The following is a 21,165-nucleotide window of genomic DNA, read 5'->3' as shown; positions in this document are numbered from 1 at the left end:
TAGTGTCTCTAAGTAACCTAGAGTGTAGTCAATGTAAACTTTTATTTTGTACTACTCATTAAAAAGTAGTTATTTTATACACCAAAAGTAATCTATTGGAGTTGTTGACAAAACAATGGAAACTTTTCCAAATATTCCATATGTAGCCCAAAATTTAAAATATTTTTTTAAAATAAAATTTTTTTTTTTATATTTTACTTGTATAGTTTTATTTATATAAATTAACTGAAAAACAAACAACATAATTAATTATATTCTGAAAAAAGGAAACAAAATTAAAAATATTCACTATTTCGCTACTGACAAAACAATGGAAACTTTTAAACTTCTGCAAGAAAGAAGTGTAAAACGAAAATAATATTTAAAAGAACGATGTAAATGCATCCAGTTTACAGTTATTTTATTTTTAAATTCTGGTAATTTTTCACAATTTCTTTTTCTAAGTTTTTCGCATAATTGCTTTTTTTCAAAGTTAAAGAAGATTTGCGAAGACTTAAAAAATAAAATAATTAACGATTTTAAAGCTGGGGGGTTACTCTCTATTGCGATGCGCAAGAAAGTTCGATGCGAAAGGTAAATGCGATAAGAATACATTTTAGTACTCTGTGTCGTATATGCAAACGCTTTTGCAAAATAAGTTGAAAAATAATCAACACTGGTACCACAAAATAAACAATAGCGAAATGAAATGTCAAAACTTGTAAATAAAAAATTTTTAAACACATTTTTTTGCGATGCGAAAACGCAGTAAAGGGTACCAATTGTTCAGTTTTTCTTTCGCATCGCAATAGAGAGTAACCCCCCTGGTTTAAAACTCAGAATTTTTTTTTTTGAGTCCAGTCAACTGTAATAAAAAAAGCTCCCTAAAGTATGCAGTACAAATTTAGATATTTTACTTGCAAATAAATAAGAACAGGCAGGTGTATGTGGGTTGGAGAAACTTGAAGAACTAACATTAGTAAATGCTACCGGGCGAAGACGGGGCGATCAACTAGTATTCAATAAATAAATCAGCAGTTTCAAAAATTATCAAGAAATTTCGTGAGACAGGTTCTGTAAAAACTCAACATTTAGGTGGAAGACCTCGTAAGACTACTCCTAGACAAGATAATTTAATGTCGAGAGAGTTCAAGAAATTCCCAAAAATAACTCCTCGAGAGGTTGTTAATAGCCCAAAATTAGAAATAAGTACCCGAACAGTTAGTCGCAGGGCAAATGAGGCTGGTCTTGTTTGCCAGCGTCCTGTGAAAAAACCACTCATTTCTAAAAAGAGCCGTTCTGCTCGTCTACAATTTGCCAGGGATCATTTAAACTGATCGATACAGAAATGGAATAATGTCCTCTTTTCCGACGAATCCAAATACAATTTAAGAGGCAGTGATGGGAGAACATTTGTAAGACGACCAAAGGGAAAAAGTACACAAATAAGACTGTAAAGTTTGGCGGTGGCAATATTATGGTATGGGGATGTTTTTCAAGGCAAGGTATGGGCCCAATTCATATTATAAAAGATACCATGACAGGTATAGGATACAGAACCATATTAAACGATGTTATGTATCCATACGCTGAGGAAAATATGCCCCTAGTTTGGAGATTCCAACACTACAACAACCCGAAACACACCTCTAGGGTTGTGGCCTGCCCAATCGCCAGATCTCAATCCCATAGAAAATCTATGGGAAATTGTAGATCGTAAAATAAGGACCCAAAATTACACCAGGAAGGAAGATTTATCGGAGGTGGTTATAAGGAAATGGCAAAATATTTCAAAGGAGACCATTGACTCTTTAAATGGTTCAATGCATCGTCGATGTGTAGCAGTTATAAAAAATAAGGGATACTCAACAAAATATTAAGTTATTGCAAAGTTTAGGCCATATTTGTTAAAATAATACCTAAGTTTCCATTGTTTTGTCAATGCCGTAATAAAGAAATCTTTTAATTTTGTTTTCTCATTTTTAGAATTTAATTAATTTATGTCCTTTGTTTTTTTGTTAAATTAAGTTAATAAAAGTATACAAATAAAATACTACAAAAATGTTAAAATTTTTTAAAAAATTATATCAGATTTTAGGCCACTAATGAAATATTTGGAAAAGTTTCCATTGTTTTGGCAACCACTGTATAGTCAATCGTTTTGCAAATCAATAAAGTGGAAATTACAAACTTACCACTCATGATAAAGCGTATAAAAGCCAGACTAATACTGAAATATAGCAAATAATGAAACATTTTGAAAGAAAATCATGATATGGAGTTCCAAGTTAAGTAAGTAATTATGATTTTAAACCCACAAGCAAATTGGACATAGCTCGCAATGTTAAGAATACATTGAAACTTACAAATGCACAAAAATTAACAACAGTTTATCATATTTGAACATTATCGCCAAAATCAAAAAACTAAATTCAAATTGGAAATTCGTAATAGGAAATCATTTATACAACGAAATTTTTAAATTTAGATTTTGTAAAGTTTAAAAATGATTTTTACAAATTCTATTTAAGTGGCTAAATAAATCTAAAATACCTAACAGAACTGTGACTTTAAAATAAATTTCATTAACAAATTTCTGTTCAAAAAAAAGACAATTGATTTGTATTGACGTATAACTATAAATACAAAAAAAAACTAAAATGTGGTTAATAATAAAGGGAACCAGTTTCCTCATTTCTATAATTTCATTGGTTTTTTTGTTTTATTTTTTTTGATACAATACAATACAATAGATATTTAATACATACGATTTTGTTTGTGTTTATAAATTGTTTTAATTTTTATTTTTTATTCCGCTTGGAGATTTGACTAGCTTTTTGTTGTTGCTGCTGGCTTCTTTTGCATTTTAGTTATTTTTTTATTTTAATAATAATTTAAGTATGCAGATATTTTCTCATTACTTTTTTGTTGTTTTTAATTGGTATTTAATACTTTTTTTTACTTAATGCTTTTAATTAAATACTTATTATGCATTTATTTATTATGTTGTTTACGATATTCTTATTATAATAATTATAATTACGCCTTTATTTTTTATATTCTATTTTTAGTTGTTAATAAAATTGTTGGTTTTATGGTTAATTAACAATTAGCTCTTCATTGTTTTAAGCGTATTTTGTGTGTTTTTGAATATTATTTTATCTAGTATTAAACCTTGCTTTGTTATTTTATTAATTTTTTTATCTTATTACATTTGTCATTTGCACTATAGCGGTTGTTTTTGTTTGTATTTTTATAGTAATTTATTATGATTCCTATGTTAAAATTTGATTATTTTGTTGAAATGTTTGAAAAGTTATGAAAATATTAGCATAGTTTAGGGAGCCGTTAAAAAATATTTTAAAGAAATAGTTTTCCTCATAATACAATAATTATAGAAGGTAGACTCCATAGAATAATATATCCAGTAGACTCACTTGGGAGAGTTTTCATATTTTCTTTTGTTTGACGTTACAAGAATTGTATAATAGAGAATTTATTTTCTACTGAGTGTACCTTATATTGTTGTGTCATGGTTTTTCTACAGGAAAATTTTAACTCTTTTCTGTAGATAAATATGATATGCGTTTTTTGCTACAATTATAAATAAATCGATTAATTTTTCATTGGTTTTCTAAATAAACCTTTTCGTTTCTTATTCAATTCATTATTAATCAATTAAATTTGTATTCAATTCTAAATGAACTAGTTAAATTTCCAGTCAATTCCAAATGAAACGTTTCATTTTATCAGGCCTGTCACACATTTTTTATGGAATGGTTTCAATACCGTATTTTTTATTCCGATCGATTTCGTTTTAGGTTCTTCAGATTCCGTGTAATTTGTTTATTCCAAAAATATTTAATAATTCTGTATATCTTTTAATTTGACAGCGTTTTTTATATTAAAACAAAAGTGAAGTTTTTAGTACATGAATTTATTAACAATTTTATAAATTCCACAGAAAGTGGTTTCATTCCGAAAGAAATTTTCATTTTACTTTTTCTGAAGAAGCGAAATATGAAATTCCATTTTCGATCAGAATGAAATTCTGTGACAGGCCTGTATATAAACCATTTCTCATCATTTCTAATTCAATTTATTATTAACCAATTCATTTTGTATTCTATTCTAAATGAACCAGTTAAATTTGCATTGATTTCCAAATGAATTAAATTAAATTTTGATTAAACTCAATATGAAGCGAATCAATTTTCTTAATGTAAATTTTGTATGTATTTCTCATTGAAACGAGTATTTTTTCATTAAATTCTAAATGTGAAAAATGTATCGTAAATGAAACGTAACATTAATTGATTAATTTCGAAATGAAGATGAACATTTTCTATCCAATCTTATATATAAAAAGAAGTGTACATTTTGATGTCACCACTAACCGCGAAAACGGGTCGACCGATTTCAACCAAAATTTCAGGGTACGTTGGGGATGGTCTGTAGATGGTTTATGTGAAGTTTTCACGAAATCGGCATCGTAGTTCCGGAGATATGGCATTCTTCTGTACGAGTGTTAGTAACTGAACTCCTCCGTAACGGCTGAGCCGATTTCGATGAAATTTTTTGTGTGTGTTTGAGTTTGTCCCTGGATGGTTTAGATTCACAATTGACCTATATAGGTACAATGGGCGTGGCACCTCCCATACAAAATAAAAATTTATTATTGCATATCTGAAGAACTATTATAGTGGCAGTCTTCAAACTTTGTATGAGCTATGGCAGAACAACGTTTGCCGGGACAGCTAGTATTTTATAAAATTTCAAAAATGTGTAATTTGTTTATTAAACTCCACATAAACCAATTAATTTTTCTTTATTTTTTAAATAAACTGACTAATTTGTATTTGTCTTCCAAATAAAACGAATCGCATTTCCTTAAGCGAATCAGTTTACTGTTATTTTGAACAAAATGTTAGATTTTATGCCGGATCATTGAAGTAATTCAGAATTAACCCTCAATTATAAATCTTCGTTAATATCAACCTCAAATCCAACCAGATTTTTATAATTTTTATTCGGTTGAAAGAAAAAATACTGGTTATTCCTGGTTTTTATATAGAATAGAAAAAAATTTCTGTTTTTTCTATAGAATAGAAAAATACTGTTTTTATAGAATAGACAAATACTGGGTTTTTCTAAATAGAAAAAAATACTGGTTTTCATAGAATAGTAAAATACACGTTTTTTCTATATAACAGAAAAATTTAGGGGTTTCTATAGAATAGAAAAATACAGGACTTTTCTATATAATAGAAAAATACAGGTTTTTTCTGTAGAATAGAAAAAAAAAGTTTTTTTTTGTAGAATAGAAAAACACAGTTTTTTTCTATAGACTACAAAAATACAAGATTTTTCTACAGAATACAAAAATACAAGATTTTTCTATATAATAGAAAAATACAGTTTTCTTCTATAGAATAGAAAAATACAGGGTTTTTCTATAGAATAGAAAAATAGTTTTTTTCTGTAGAATAGAAAAATACAGGTTTTTGTCTATAGATTAGAAAAATACTGTTTTTTTTCTATAGAATAGAAAAATACTGTTTTTTTTCTATAGAATAGAAAAATACAGGTTTTTTCTATACAATAGAAACATACAGGTTTTTCTATAAAATAGAAAAATACAGATTTTTCAATAAAATAGAAAAATACAGGTTTTTCTATAAAATAGAAAAATACAGGTTTTTCTATAAAATAGAAAAATACAGGTTTTTCTATAAAATAGAAAAATACAGGTTTTTTCTGTAGAATAGAAAAAAAAGTTTTTTTTGTAGAATAGAAAAACACAGTTTTTTTTGTAGAATAGAAAAACACAGTTTTTTTTCTATAGAATACAAAAATACAAGATTTTTCTATAGAATACAAAAATACAAGATTTTTCTATATAATAGAAAAATACAGGTTTTCCTATAGAATAGAAAAATACAGGGTTTTTCTATAGAATAGAAAAATACAGGTTTTTGTCTATAGATTAGAAAAATACTGTTTTTTTCTATAGAATAGAAAAAATAATGTTTTTTTTCTATAGAATAGAAAAATACAGATTTTTCTATAGAATAGAAAAATACAGTTTTTTTTTCTATAAAACATAAAAATACAATTTTTTTCTATAGAATAGAAAAATACAGTTTTTTTCTATAAAATATAAAAATACGGGTTTTTTCTATAAAATAGAAAAATACAGGTTTTGTCTATAGAATAGAAAATGACAGAGTTTATCTTTAGAATAGAAAAAATACTATTTTTTCTTAAAATATATAAAACTTGTTGGAAATGGTTTCAATAATATACTTTAGTTTCAATATAAATTTTCTATCGACCAAGTGAGTGGTTGGGTCATGATCTGGGGATGAATAGCAGCTGAAGGAGTGGGTAGTATGGAATTTATGGATTCAAAAAAAGGATAGGTTTGTTTATCTGGACATTCTGAAAAGAAATTGGTGTTGTTTAATCATTTTTATTTCCAACAAGACAACGAACCTAAGCACACTGCTTAAATTGTTAAGCACGTCTGCAATCTTCAGACATTAACTCAATAGAAAAATATAGAAAAATTCGTCTGCGACAAGACAATCTCAAGGACATGATAAAGCAAGAATGCGATAATATTACGTCCGAAAAAACCACCCACCATTCTATGCAAAATAGGTTCAGAGAAGTTCTTCACTGTAATGCCTTGAATGTGCAGTGTTCAATTTTTGTTTAGAATTTTCCTTAAAGCTAAAAGGATCAAATTTCAACATTCTTGAAAGATCAAACAAATAATCCAAAACATCCACCAAAATGATTATACTCAAAAGAAACATACATATGTTTACGTAGACCAAATTCATGCTAAAAAAAATTCACATTCTAAGCTGCATTACCCAAAATTTAGAAGAAAACCACCAAAAAAAAATAGCGTCTTTAATGGGAATATAAAAACCACGATATTTCGAAACAAATTTTGACACGAGGAATTACTTTACAATTTGTGAAAACCTCCTTAAACTATGCTAATATTCCGTTAACAGCATCAGCCCCTTTCAGTTAGGCTATATTCTTTTAACACCTTCTCATTAAGTAACAATTTTAGAAATAATGAATTTAGGCATTGTTTTCTTTATAAATTATAAATAAATAAAAAAAAAAATAAAAGAAAATAAAGTAATACATGATGCAGTTTTTATTTGAGTTGAGTACTTCTCGAAGTATAGTAATAATAATAATAATAATATATTTTCATAATTAAATTTGTTTTTGTTTTTTGGAATTACAATTGCAATAATGTGTATTTTAGTTTGATTGATTATTTGTTTTTTAAAAACACATACATATATGTATAAAGGAATGTTTAATTCTTCTCGCTTCTCTATCCTCTTCCACGGAGATTTCAGCCTTCTTCGACAAACTTTTTTAAGAGTTTGAGGAAAAGACAGAAAAAAAAACTTTGCTACTTACCATTTAAGTACGTTATGATAACTATTTTGTTTAATTATTATTTGGTCTATTCGGCAAGGGGGGTGCATTCCCTGTACGATTTGGTATAGGTGGGGGACCTCGTCTAACGGGTAGTGGTGGTGGAGGACCCATAGGAGCATTCGCCGGCATTTGGGGTGCTCTTCTGGCTGGACTATCGCTACTGCCATCCGCCAAACCCACGGGCGGTGGGAATGCTGGTGGTGGATGCCGTGGTGCAGGTATGTCATCTTGGATTTCTTCATAAATATTGCTCTCGTTGTATGTTGAGGTATCTTGCACATCTACCGATGATTGTTTCGATTGGCGTGACGGTGTCGAAGCTGGTGTGACGTTCTTGCTTTGTGTGTGGCGTGGCGGTGTGGGCGGCAATGATCCGGCCTGGGAGCCCGAGCCAGAGGGTGACACTTTACCCGATGACGTGTGCAAAGGTGAAGTTTGTTCGGTTGGCGATTGAGATTTCGAAGAGGGGGCCGTATCGGAGCCGGAGCCCACTGGTACTGGTCTCAAGGGTGCTGGTAGTTGAGGAGTTTGTTGCGGCTGTGGTGGCATAGGTGGCTTGGCCGGTTTCTGTAGCATTTCTGGCACCACACTGATAACTCCGGCATGTGGCAAGTGTCTGGGTGAGTTCTTTGGTGACATGGGTATGGGTGGTCTAGCGGGTGCTGGCCTTGTGGGTGGTTGTTTTGGTCTTTGTGGCACTTCAGGGGTGGCATTCAATAATTGTGCCTGCTCTTGAGGATTTGCACACAAAGCTATGGTATTTGTAGTGCACAATTCAATCTCATTGTCCACATAATCATTCCAATTGGGCGATTTCAATTCAAACTCCAAGTCTAAGCCGCAAACATTGAGATGCCCCTTGGCCACTGCATTGAGAGAAGCTTCACCATCTCTGAATGTAACCCACATGGTATCTTCTACATAACGCACCAAAGTAACCTCGCCCATTTTGGTTAGTTCCTGTATCAAAGTGGACATGACATTTTCATCATAAATAGTGGGACCCTCCTCGTCCACCGAAGACTCTTTCACATGAACCACTATAGTTGAATCGGGTGGTCCCAAATCTCTAATAACCTGTTCGAAAACTGTTCTTCTGCGCTTTTGATCAATTTCCACAATCTCCGAATCAATAATGCCAATAACTGGACGATGATCACTTTGCTTTAGCTCCGAACGTCCATAGTGTATTAGTTTACCCGGATTCCAATCGTTATTGCAATAATCAGACTCAGCCAAAGCCTTGCGTCTACGCCACAACACACGATCAGTCCAGGCCGGAGCTCTTTGCTTCTCCGAGGTATCGTATTCATCACTAAACACATCGTACTTGTAAGTGGGATCAAAGGTTATTTCACCTTCCAGAAAATCGGAAAATACATTGCCCGCCTCTTGTTCTTTGCGTAATTGATCGTTTTCTAGAACGGAATTCAAATCGCCATTCCGTATGGCCTCTTTCAGTTCTTCCTTGTCCATGTCTATGCGATAGTTGAAATCGCCACACCAAAATACCCAATCATGAGATTTCAAAGTGCGGCCCATGGGAAAGGCCAATTTGCGGGTGATCTCGGCATAATCAGCATTACGCTCGGCCACCTTAAATAGAAAATATTTAAAATAGAAACGGAATTTTATTATTTCTCTACAATAAACATACCTGCGATTGACCAGCAGCAAAATGTGCGCAAACAAAACACATTGAAGTGCCATGCAAAACAAAACGTATAGCACAGGCTCCCTTATTGCCAGTCGCTCCGCCCAGGCCAGTTTTCACACAATCTATGGCCACATCTTTTATATAGGGAGCATGTTCTGGGCGTATATAAATATAAAGGCATACGCCAACCAGCTGCTGATAGGTCAACAGGACGTAGTCATTATCACGTGATATGGTCTTTTGCAATTCCTCTGCCCACAACTTGGCATTGTCCGTACTGGCGGCCATGATATTGGAAGCATTTAGATCGACAATTTCCTGAAAACCTATGGCATAAATATCCACAGGAGTATTGGCATTCTCCGAAGGATTATTAACATTCACCAATGCCTTGGATCGAGCTAAAGCATGACAATCCAACAGCCAATCCGATAGGGTGTCCTTAAAGACCACACTGCGAAAATGTTTGCCACCATTGACATTGTAAGTGCCTACGGCTACACGAGCCGTTTTGGGAGTAACATATTCCGTGTAACGTTTGCACATTTCACGCAACACTGTGGTAGGAGCATGCAACATATTGGAGGGTAGCAAAATGCGAGCTCTATCTGCTAATTCAGAGTTGAGGGTAGAGCCGACTAAGAGAATGTCAATGGCTTCCTAGAAATTAAAGAAAATATTAGACAAAAATATTGGATTTTTTCTGTAGAATAGAAAAAAATAATGTTTTTTTCAGCAAAAAATATTGGGGTTTTCTATAGAATAGAAAAATACCGTTTTTTTCTATAGAATAGAAAAATACAGTTTTTTTCTATAGAATAGTAAAATACAGTTTTTTCTATAGAATATAAAAATACAGTTTTTTTTATAGAATAGAAAAATACAGTTTTTTCTATAGAATAGAAAAATACTGTTTTTTCTATAGAATAGAAAAATACTGGTTTTTCTATAGAATAGAAAAATACTGGTTTTTCTATAGAATATAAAAATACTGTAGAATATAAAAATACTGGTTTTTATATTCTATAAAAATACTAGTTTTTATAGAATATAAAAATACTGGTTTTATAGAATATAAAAATACTGGTTTTATAGAATATAAAAATACTAGTTTTTATAGAATATAAAAATACTGGTTTTATAGAATATAAAAATACTGGTTTTATAGAATATAAAAATACTGATTTTATAGAATATAAAAATACTGATTTTATAGAATATAAAAATACTGTTTTTTATAGAATATAAAAATACTGGTTTTTATAGAATATAAAAATACTGGTTTTTATAAAATATAAAAATACTGGTTTTTATAGAATATAAAAATACTGTTTTTTATAGAATATAAAAATACTGGTTTTTATAGAATATAAAAATACTGTTTTTTATAGAATATAAAAATACTGTTTTTTATCTATATATATAAAAATGGATGTTTGTATGTGGGTATGTATGTATGTATGTATGTATGTTCCGAATGAACTCAAAAACGGATGGACCGATTTTAATGAAATTTTCAGGGAATCTTCAGAAGAGCTTATCGGGTAACACTGTAAAGTCAGATTTTTGATTTTTGGTCTGTGGGCGGAGGGGCGTGGCAAAATCCAATTTTTACAATTTACCGCTAATGCCATCTATATATATAAAAAACGGCGGGACCGATTTTGATGAAATTTTCAGGGTATCTTCAGAAAATCCCAGCGGTTAACACTATAAAGTCAGATTTTTGATATTCGGTCTGTAGGCGGAGGGGTGTGTAAAAATCAAATTTTTACATTATACCGCTAATGCCCTATCTATCTATATATATAAAAATGGATGTTTGTATGTGGGTATGTATGTATGTATGTTCCGAATGAACTCAAAAACGGATGGACCGATTTTAATGAAATTTTCAGGGAATCTTCAGAAGAGCTTATCGGGTAACACTGTAAAGTCAGATTTTTGATTTTTGGTCTGTGGGCGGAGGGGCGTGGCAAAATCCAATTTTTACAATTTACCGCTAATGCCATCTATATATATAAAAAACGGCGGGACCGATTTTGATGAAATTTTCAGGGTATCTTCAGAAAATCCCAGCGGTTAACACTATAAAGTCAGATTTTTGATATTCGGTCTGTAGGCGGAGGGGTGTGTAAAAATCAAATTTTTACATTATACCGCTAATGCCCTATCTATATATATAAAAATGGATGTTTGTATGTGGGTATGTATGTATGTATGTATGTTCCGAATGAACTCAAAAACGGATGGACCGATTTTAATGAAATTTTCAGGGAATCTTCAGAAGAGCTTATCGGGTAACACTGTAAAGTCAGATTTTTGATTTTTGGTCTGTGGGCGGAGGGGCGTGGCAAAATCCAATTTTTACAATTTACCGCTAATGCCATCTATATATATAAAAAACGGCGGGACCGATTTTGATGAAATTTTCAGGGTATCTTCAGAAAATCCCAGCGGTTAACACTATAAAGTCAGATTTTTGATGTTCGGTCTGTAGGCGGAGGGGTGTGTAAAAATCAAATTTTTACATTATACCGCTAATGCCCTATCTATATATATAAAAATGGATGTTTGTATGTGGGTATGTATGTATGTATGTTCCGAATGAACTCAAAAACGGATGGACCGATTTTAATGAAATTTTCAGGGAATCTTCAGAAGAGCTTATCGGGTAACACTGTAAAGTCAGATTTTTGATTTTTGGTCTGTGGGCGGAGGGGCGTGGCAAAATCCAATTTTTACAATTTACCGCTAATGCCATCTATATATATAAAAAACGGCGGGACCGATTTTGATGAAATTTTCAGGGTATCTTCAGAAAATCCCAGCGGTTAACACTATAAAGTCAGATTTTTGATATTCGGTCTGTAGGCGGAGGGGTGTGTAAAAATCAAATTTTTACATTATACCGCTAATGCCCTATTCTATATATATAAAAATGGATGTTTGTATGTGGGTATGTATGTATGTATGTATGTATGTTCCGAATGAACTCAAAAACGGATGGACCGATTTTAATGAAATTTTCAGGGAATCTTCAGAAGAGCTTATCGGGTAACACTGTAAAGTCAGATTTTTGATTTTTGGTCTGTGGGCGGAGGGGCGTGGCAAAATCCAATTTTTACAATTTACCGCTAATGCCATCTATATATATAAAAAACGGCGGGACCGATTTTGATGAAATTTTCAGGGTATCTTCAGAAAATCCCAGCGGTTAACACTATAAAGTCAGATTTTTGATGTTCGGTCTGTAGGCGGAGGGGTGTGTAAAAATCAAATTTTTACATTATACCGCTAATGCCCTATCTATATATATAAAAATGGATGTTTGTATGTGGGTATGTATGTATGTATGTTCCGAATGAACTCAAAAACGGATGGACCGATTTTAATGAAATTTTCAGGGAATCTTCAGAAGAGCTTATCGGGTAACACTGTAAAGTCAGATTTTTGATTTTTGGTCTGTGGGCGGAGGGGCGTGGCAAAATCCAATTTTTACAATTTACCGCTAATGCCATCTATATATATAAAAAACGGCGGGACCGATTTTGATGAAATTTTCAGGGTATCTTCAGAAAATCCCAGCGGTTAACACTATAAAGTCAGATTTTTGATGTTCGGTCTGTAGGCGGAGGGGTGTGTAAAAATCAAATTTTTACATTATACCGCTAATGCCCTATATTTCATAAAAATGGATGTGTATATGTATGTTTCGTATGGACTCAAAAATGGCTGGACCGATTTTGATGAAATTTTCACGGAATCTTCAGAAAAGCATGAATAAGAAATTTTCATACTCAATTGTTGAATTCATTGGAACCAGCCGAAATGCCACTACATGTATTAACATTGAAGGTTGGATCACCGACTATGTCCGACACTTTATATTAAAATCGAGATGCGATATAAAACAGATGTTTTCTAAGGGCCAGCAACGCGGGCCGGGTTCAGCTAGTAGAATATAAAAATACTGGTTTTTATAGAATATAAAAATACTGGTTTTTATAAAATATAAAAATACTGGTTTTTATAGAATATAAAAATATTGGTTTTTATAGAATATAAAAATACTGGTTTTTATAGAATATAAAAATACTGGTTTTTATAGAATATAAAAATACTGGTTTTTATAGAATATAAAAATACTGGTTTTTATAGAATATAAAATACTGGTTTTTATAGAATATAAAAATACTGGTTTTTATAGAATATAAAAAATTCTGGTTTTTATAGAATATAAAAATACTGTTTTTTATAGAATATAAAAATACTGGTTTTATAGAATATAAAAATTCTGGTTTTTATAGAATAGAAAAATACTGGTTTTTATAGAATATAAAAATACTAGTTTTTATAGAATATAAAAATACTGGTTTTTATAGAATAGAAAAATACTGGGTTTTCTATAGAATAGAAAAATACTGGTTTTGTCTATTTTATAATAGATTATTCTATAATAGAAAAATATAACTTTTTCTGTGGAATAGAAAAAAGATCACACACCTGCTTCGAATTATCCAACAAATTATTCTGTATAGTCCTGGCCGCCGATCTCGCTCCATCCATCAGCTTCGAACCGCCCTGTATGGCTCCAGTGCCCGCATAAATCTTACTAACCTCATTACCATTATTAATCCACATTTGCTTAAAAATCTCCTCAAATCTCGAGTAATTCTTTTTCTCACCCATACCCAAAGCCTCTATTTGCACGGCCAACGTGTCCAAACCCAAATAGGTCTGTACACAGTTGGTACGATCTAAACAATCCAAACAATTGGTGCGTATAACACCGAATTGTTCGCGCAACACTTGGCCATTGGACACATGAAATACGCCATAGTTAATGCCGCATGCAGTGATGCGCTCCTTAAGCTTGGACAAAGCGGCAAAATTGCCGCCACGACACTCCTGATGATAGTCGAAAATGATATGGGGTACATCTTTGTGGGCCGACATGCCATGATGCCTTTGGAATTCATTGCTAAGCATGGCCTCGCCCTCCTTGCTGCCCACCAAAGAGGTTCCCAGCAGGTTAATAATGGTTTGATAACCATAGCGTTGTTTCATCATTGACATATGACGATCAAATGCAGCAGCGGAAGTTTCAAAGCCTCTGGAAAGTTTAACTTTGTGCGAGCCAACCTGAACGCCTGGCTGTTCCCAAAATAGAGGAACAGAGCCTCTAGTTTGCAGATAACTAGTAACATCATTATCAACATGAATCACCTGTTCGGTTTCAACAAAATTAGCCACATGGCCATCATCATTGGTACCTGGAAAACCACAAGAAAAATAGTTAATAAAATATTTGAATTATTATAAATGTTTAGCTTACCTCTAACATTGAACCTAGTGCCGGCTCTTTCACACGACAGCCTTGATATTATGGCCGCTCTGGCCTGTTTGGCTCCTATATATACCGTTCTTACCTCCACTGAACCACACATGGCTTTCAATAGCCAGGCCTGACAATCAATGCCAAATCTCAGCATATGAATATGCATCATGCGATTCCAAAAGAAACGATTATCCGTTTCCGAGGTCTGTTGACGCCTTTGGGCACACAATGTTATATCAAACTTATTCATGGTAGTCGATGTCTGATTGGTGTGGGCAAAATAAAATGTACCCGAATTTAGCAATTTTCTCACTTCCGATATCTTATCCTCATTGGGCGCAGCATTTTGCAATGAAACAAATTGTGTTTGTTGTATGCGAAACACTTCGACATCCCCTATCTTGCCCATAGATACACAACCCGTGACCAGCACTAGGAATAGTACCGTACTTTCGCCAGCATTCAATTGCAAAACTCCCAAACAGCCGTAGGCATCACAAACTTTGGTATATTGTTTACGTATTATATCGGTTTCCTGTTGCGACAGCAATGCCACTGCATGCGATTCAAATAGTATACTGTCGTTTTTATGACGATGCTCCATCAGCACACTATGCGGTGAGGGGGCAATGGATTTCTCCAATACCCTTATTACTTTAGACATTGCCATGTTGTGAAGGTTTGGACTAAATATCGATGATGTTAAGTAATAATGGCTGTTGGAGGCGTTTAATTAATTGGTTGTTAAGAAAATGGTGTGTAATTTGTTAATTTCCAAGCAAAAAAAGTGGGATTAATTATCCAATTTTCTTTTTGCAAATAACAGCGGTTGTAATTTAAGGTTTAAGGAATATTCAAGGGAGACACATCTGTAAAAAGAAGAAAGAAAATATGTAAATCTTTAAAAAATGTATATAAAGGAATTTGTTGTTGCAAAACTTGTCGGTTTAAAATTAATGCAAAATGAGTTCTTTAGGAATTTAATTAATCATGAACAGATTCAAATAAAATTTAATTAAAAATTTACTATTTTTTAGAATTTAATTAAAAATAAACCATTTCGAATTTAATTAAACAACAAATCCTTCAATTAAAAATTACGATTTTAAATTAAAAAGGCTCGTTACATTTCGAATTTTTCGCAAAACGAGCCGTTCTTTTTAGATTGGAATAAATAACGAGTAAAAGAGCTATATTTTTAGGTAAAAAAAATAAATTTTATTTTTCTTTAATTTATTAATGAAAAAAAACTCGAGTTAAGATTATATTTTTCCCAATTTTGACCCATTGTATGTCCTACTTACTATGACGTTATATACGTCGTTGCAAAGGCCTTTGAAATGTCTATCATTAGATATCCATATTGTCTATATAAATGACTTAGTAATCCAGATATAGATCAAAAATCAAGGTTTTCGTGGTATCTCAGCCATTTGTGGGCCGATTTACTCGATTTTATATAGCAACCGAACCGGGTATATAGCGGATATATTGATGTATGAATCATGATTTCAACATACAGACGGACATTGCTATATCGACTCCACTATATACAGTGGTTGACAAAACAATGGAAACTTTTCCAAATATTTCATTAGTGGCCTAAAATCTGAAATAATTTTTTTAAAAACTTTTTATTTTATTTGTTTACTTTTATTAACTTAATTTAACAAAAAACAAAGGACATAATTAAATTCTAAAAATGAGAAAACAAAATTAAAAGATTTCTTTATTACGGCATTGACAAAACAATGGAAACTCAATATTTGGTTGGGTATCCCTTATTTTTTTATAACTACTACACATCGACGATGCACTGAACCAATTAAAGAGTCAATGGTCTACTTTGAAATATTTTGCCATTCCCTTATAACCGCCTCCGATAAATCTTCCTTCCTGGTGTAATTTTGGGTCCTTATTTTACGATCTACAATTTCCCATAGATTTTCTATGGGATTGAGATCTGGAGATTGGGCAGACCACTTCAAAACACGTACTTCGTTGGATTGTAACCACTTGGTTACAACACTAGAGGTGTGTTTCGGGTCGTTGTCGTGTTGGAATCTCCAAACTAGGGGCATATTTTCCCCAGCGTATGGATACATAACATCGTTTAATATGGTTCTGTATCCTATACCTGTCATGATATTTTTTTGTAATATGAATTGGGCCCATACCTTGCCCTGAAAAACATCCCCATACCATAATATTGCCACCGCCAAACTTTACAGTATTATTTGTGTACTTTGGATCTCATCTTTTTCCCTTTGGTCGTCTTACAAATGTTCTCCCATCACTTCCTCTTAAATTGTATTTGGATTCTTCGGAAAAGAGGACAGTATTCCATTTCTGTATCGACCAGTTTAAATGAATTAGAAACGAAATGATTCATGTAAAATTCAAGGAAAATTGAACCATCTCATTCAGAATTTATGGAAAATGGAATTAAATAATCCGTTTTTTTTAAATCTACAGAAAATTAACACACTCCCCTTTTGTCAAAAAATAACACAAATCATAATTGAGATACAACAACAAAATACGTTGATTATATTGTTGCGAGAGTTAGGTTTTTGACAACTAACTCCATACGTAATTCAGCTCTAGGTGGAGGAAGAACTCGCCCGTCATTGTCGTTATCGTTTAAGGGCAATCAGGACTTCCTTTTTTCGCTAACTTTGAGGGATTGCATTTCACTCGTATTGGTAAATGGTTGGCGTCGTCTAATTGTACCGCGTTACGGTTCCTCGAAGTTTTCGCATTGACCACATGCATTAGTTTTGGTTATAATTTATAACCTATAATTTGTTGGGGTGGAGTACCAAACAAAACTCAAGTTGGATTTTGGTAAAGACCATAAAACTCAAGAGTTGAGTTCTAAAATTGCGGCTTCCTATATATATCAATGTGGCAGTTCCTGGACGAGTCTCTTCTGTATGCGTAAGCCGTAATTGGTTATGGCGTTATTTTAGGCCAAGAATTAACTTAAAGAAATCAAATAAAAAACCTAACCTATAATTCTCTATTGTTTTAGATATATTACTTGTCACTTAAAACTTCTAAAATAACATAAATAAGTCTTGAAATCTGTAAATTAAGAAACTTGTAAACCGATATGACAAAAGGCTGAATCTCCTGAAAGATCTACGCATTGAAACCTAACAAATCGAATTATTGGAGAACTGCAGACATAAAAGCTCATAATAAAAATTAATTATTAAAAGATCTGAAGTCTAGTTTCTCAATTTTGGGAAATAGACCAAACCAAAAAATCCATTTTTTTTTATTTTACCTGGCATATTACTAAAAAATACTTATAAAATAATATTAAATATGTGCATTGTTTTTTAAGCCCCTATAATAATTATTAAATTAATGCTATTTTCAATTAATATTAAATTCAAAATAATTAAATTTTTATATTAAATGCAACACTGTATGTTGTAGAGCATCTAAAAGTATGCAATAATTCAATTACAATTTTTTGGAACATAATCTCTACCTATCTATAATAAGATCTTAAGTGTAGTTCTTAATTTAGTGAAGTCTATTTTCCAAACATTATAAAATTGTTATAAATATTTACTTTAGTTAAAAAAATCCACTTTTTCCAATTAACCAGGCATATTACCAAGTTTTTTATCAATATTCTATGTAGTTATTGTAAAATAATGTTTAGCAATTATTAAATTAATGTTGTTTTCAATTACCAATATGAAATGCAAAATAATTAAATTTTTATATTAAATGCAACCCTGTATGCTGTAGAGCATCTAAAAGTATGCAATAATTCAATTACATTCTTACAATTTTACGGAACATAATATCTACAGCCAGAACATATGCAAACAAAAACACTGCATTTAATGAGAAAAATACAACAATAATGTTTAAAATGTAAATATATGTTTGTAATTTTACACCCAATATAAGTCCTACAATTTTTTTTAATATGAAACCAGCTAACTTTACAACTTTTACTCAAAGGGACTAAACGAATGGATCAAATTGGACTGCTACATGTTAAACTAAACTTTCCAACTTTAAGTTATATATAAATAACATTTTCACTTTGCTGATGAAGCCTGAAATTATGCATTTATTTTAATAAAAACTAATTAAACCAGAGTTTATAAGTAGAAATTATAAAATAATTGCTTTTTTTAATATAAAAGATGAATTGTTAGACAAATTAGTTCCACCACACTTCATTCACATTCCAGATTATGTAAGTTTACAAAGTAATACAAAACAAATTTATAGCAAAAGCCGCACAATACAAATTTAATAAACTTTTAAATAATTTTTAACCACAAATCAACAGATTGAAATCTTTCCGATTTGATATTAAAATTATTATTCCCACGGCCAATCAGACAACCTCTTTAGTTGGAAAACCAAGAAAAAAATTCCCATTAAAAACTACTCAAGGTTTCAAAAATAGAACAAAATCGATATTTAAGTGTAAATGTTTTCAAATATTACAACGGTTCGATAACATCTTTAATTATACGTTGCAACCACAAAACTTGAAAGAAATTTAGTTTTTATAATAAATCTCAGCAAACAAAAGATAAAATTCTGGAAATTTTTATGTATTATTCATACTTAAATTCCGCTAAACAAACCTTTTTTTATCTTTAGATTTGTTTCAAGTTCAGCTCTTTTTTGTTGTTGTTTTTTCTCTTTTGCAAAAAGTCAATACAAAGGAATTTTCTTCGTTTTTTGTTTGTATTTCTGTGAAATACACCCACTTTTTAAACACTTTTACACAATTTAATCATTAATTTGTTTTTAGTTTTATTGATATTTTCATAAACATTAAAATATTGCTATTTTTCTGATGCTCTAGCAGTGGAATTTTGTATGTGCAAAATTTATGTAAATTCTTATTACCTTTTTCTTGTATATCTCCCGTAAAATTTTTCTTCAGTTTGAACTGTCAATTTATGACTGATTTACAAAATTAAAAAATGCTGCCAGATTGTTGAATTTATTTCGGCTCAACTGGCTAACATCAAACCCAAAACACACACACATCGTGCATTTCTTATGGGACAGATTGTTTTGAAGACCCCCCCATTTCTCGTTCAGAAAAACTCAATATTAAAATAAATGGGTTTGCTCAAGTCAGCGGCTCAAGACAATTATATACAGTGATGCCATACGCCGGGCATGATGAAGTAAACAAATTGACTTTTGGGAATTGAGAGACCACAGCCGAAAGAGTTACCATGTTTGTTAACTATGGGAAAAATCGCTTAAATTGGAACAATGTAATTATAAAAAGCCAGAGACCGAAAATAACTCGTCCACATAATAAATATACCCAAATTGTGATTTATATTTTGTGATAAAAAATAAATCAGTCAGAATAATAGTTATGGAATGATCTTTACATGGATTGGAATATTTTGATTAATTTTTAACAATTTATAGAAAGAATATGATGAATATTAAGTAGCGCAGTGCTGAGAATCTCGAAAAAGTAACAAAATTGAAAAAAGAAAAAAATGTAATTTAAATTTGGGATAACGATTTGTATTTTTTTTTTGTAAAATTGATGAGTTTTGTAAAAATTTATGATTTTTTGTAAAATTTTTGATAATATCTGCAGATTTTTTTAAAATTTTTAGATTTTTTGTAAAATTGGTGATATAATGGTCAGAAAGGTCGAAAAAGTAACAGAATTTCGAATTTTTTTTAATAATTAAAAAATGATTTGTAATTTTGTAAAATTGTAGATTTTTTGAAAAAATAATTTTTTTTTTGTAAAATTTGGCTTTTAAAATTTTTTTAGATTTTTTGTAAAATTGTTTTTAATTAATTAAAATTTAAATTTTTTAAAAAACGCATTATTTTGTAAAAATTACGATTTTTAGGATTTTTAAAATATTTATAATTTTTTAAAAAACTTATAATTTTTGGTATATTGAAGATTTTTGGAAAAAATTTTGATTTATTGTAAAATTGGTGAAATGTCGAAAAAGTAACAGAATTTCGAATTATTTTAATGTTTTCATTAATGTAAATTTTTGATTTTTGAAAAAATTTATGATTTTTTGTAAAATTGAAGATTTTTTGTAAAATTGAAGATTTTTTGTAAAATGAAAGATTTTTCAAAAAATAATTTTTTATTGCAGTTTTTGAAAATTTTGAATTTTTTTAGGTTTTTGAAAAAATTTTAGATTTTTTGTAAAATTGTAAATTGTCTTCAAATTCAATTTTTTTTTTATAAATTTGTGTATTGTTGATTTTTTGTAAAATTTACAATTTGTTGATTATGATTTTTTAAAAAAGGTTGTTAATTGGTTGATTATGATCTTTTAAAAAATTATACACTTTTTGAAAGGTTGTGTTCTATTTTTGTTAAAAATCATCAATTTATAATTTTTTTAAAAAATTTATTGTTTTCTTAAATTTTTTTTTTTTTTAGTTTTACATTTTTTAAAAAAATCATTATTAAAAAAATTGGAAAATTGTTGATTTTTTAAAAATCGAAAAAAACTTGCGATTTTTAATTTTTTTGGTTAAATTGGCGAATTGATGATTTTTTAAAAAGAAAAATTGCATGTGTTCTATGAAATAAATAATCCCAGTTTTAGCTGACTATTTTCTCGTAAACTATATTTCTATTTTTTAGATTATGTATGTTTAAATTCCCATTTCAGTGAATTGTCTATTTTTAGATTACTCTATTTTATTAAATGGG

General features: G+C 30.6%; 1 protein-coding gene across 1 annotated transcript; it reads right to left on the bottom strand.

The window, feature by feature from the left end:
* Positions 1-7,136: 7,136 nt before the first annotated feature.
* Positions 7,137-19,411, bottom strand: Synj (synaptojanin). The gene is made up of 5 exons (XM_065510682.1): positions 19,350-19,411; positions 14,451-15,322; positions 13,619-14,388; positions 9,113-9,772; positions 7,137-9,051 (listed from the first exon to the last, which is right to left on the bottom strand). The coding sequence occupies exons 2-5, from the start codon at positions 15,121-15,123 to the stop codon at positions 7,465-7,467; spliced, it is 3,690 nt and encodes a 1,229-aa protein (XP_065366754.1). The 5' UTR covers positions 15,124-15,322; positions 19,350-19,411; the 3' UTR covers positions 7,137-7,464.
* Between the last annotated feature and the right edge of the window lie 1,754 nt (positions 19,412-21,165).

Source organism: Calliphora vicina, chromosome 5, assembly GCF_958450345.1.
Source record: "Calliphora vicina chromosome 5, idCalVici1.1, whole genome shotgun sequence".
In the NCBI taxonomy this organism is placed as follows: domain Eukaryota; kingdom Metazoa; phylum Arthropoda; class Insecta; order Diptera; family Calliphoridae; genus Calliphora; species Calliphora vicina.
The sequence above is the reverse complement of the archived record's forward strand: the minus strand, read 5'-3'. Positions and strand labels throughout refer to the sequence as shown.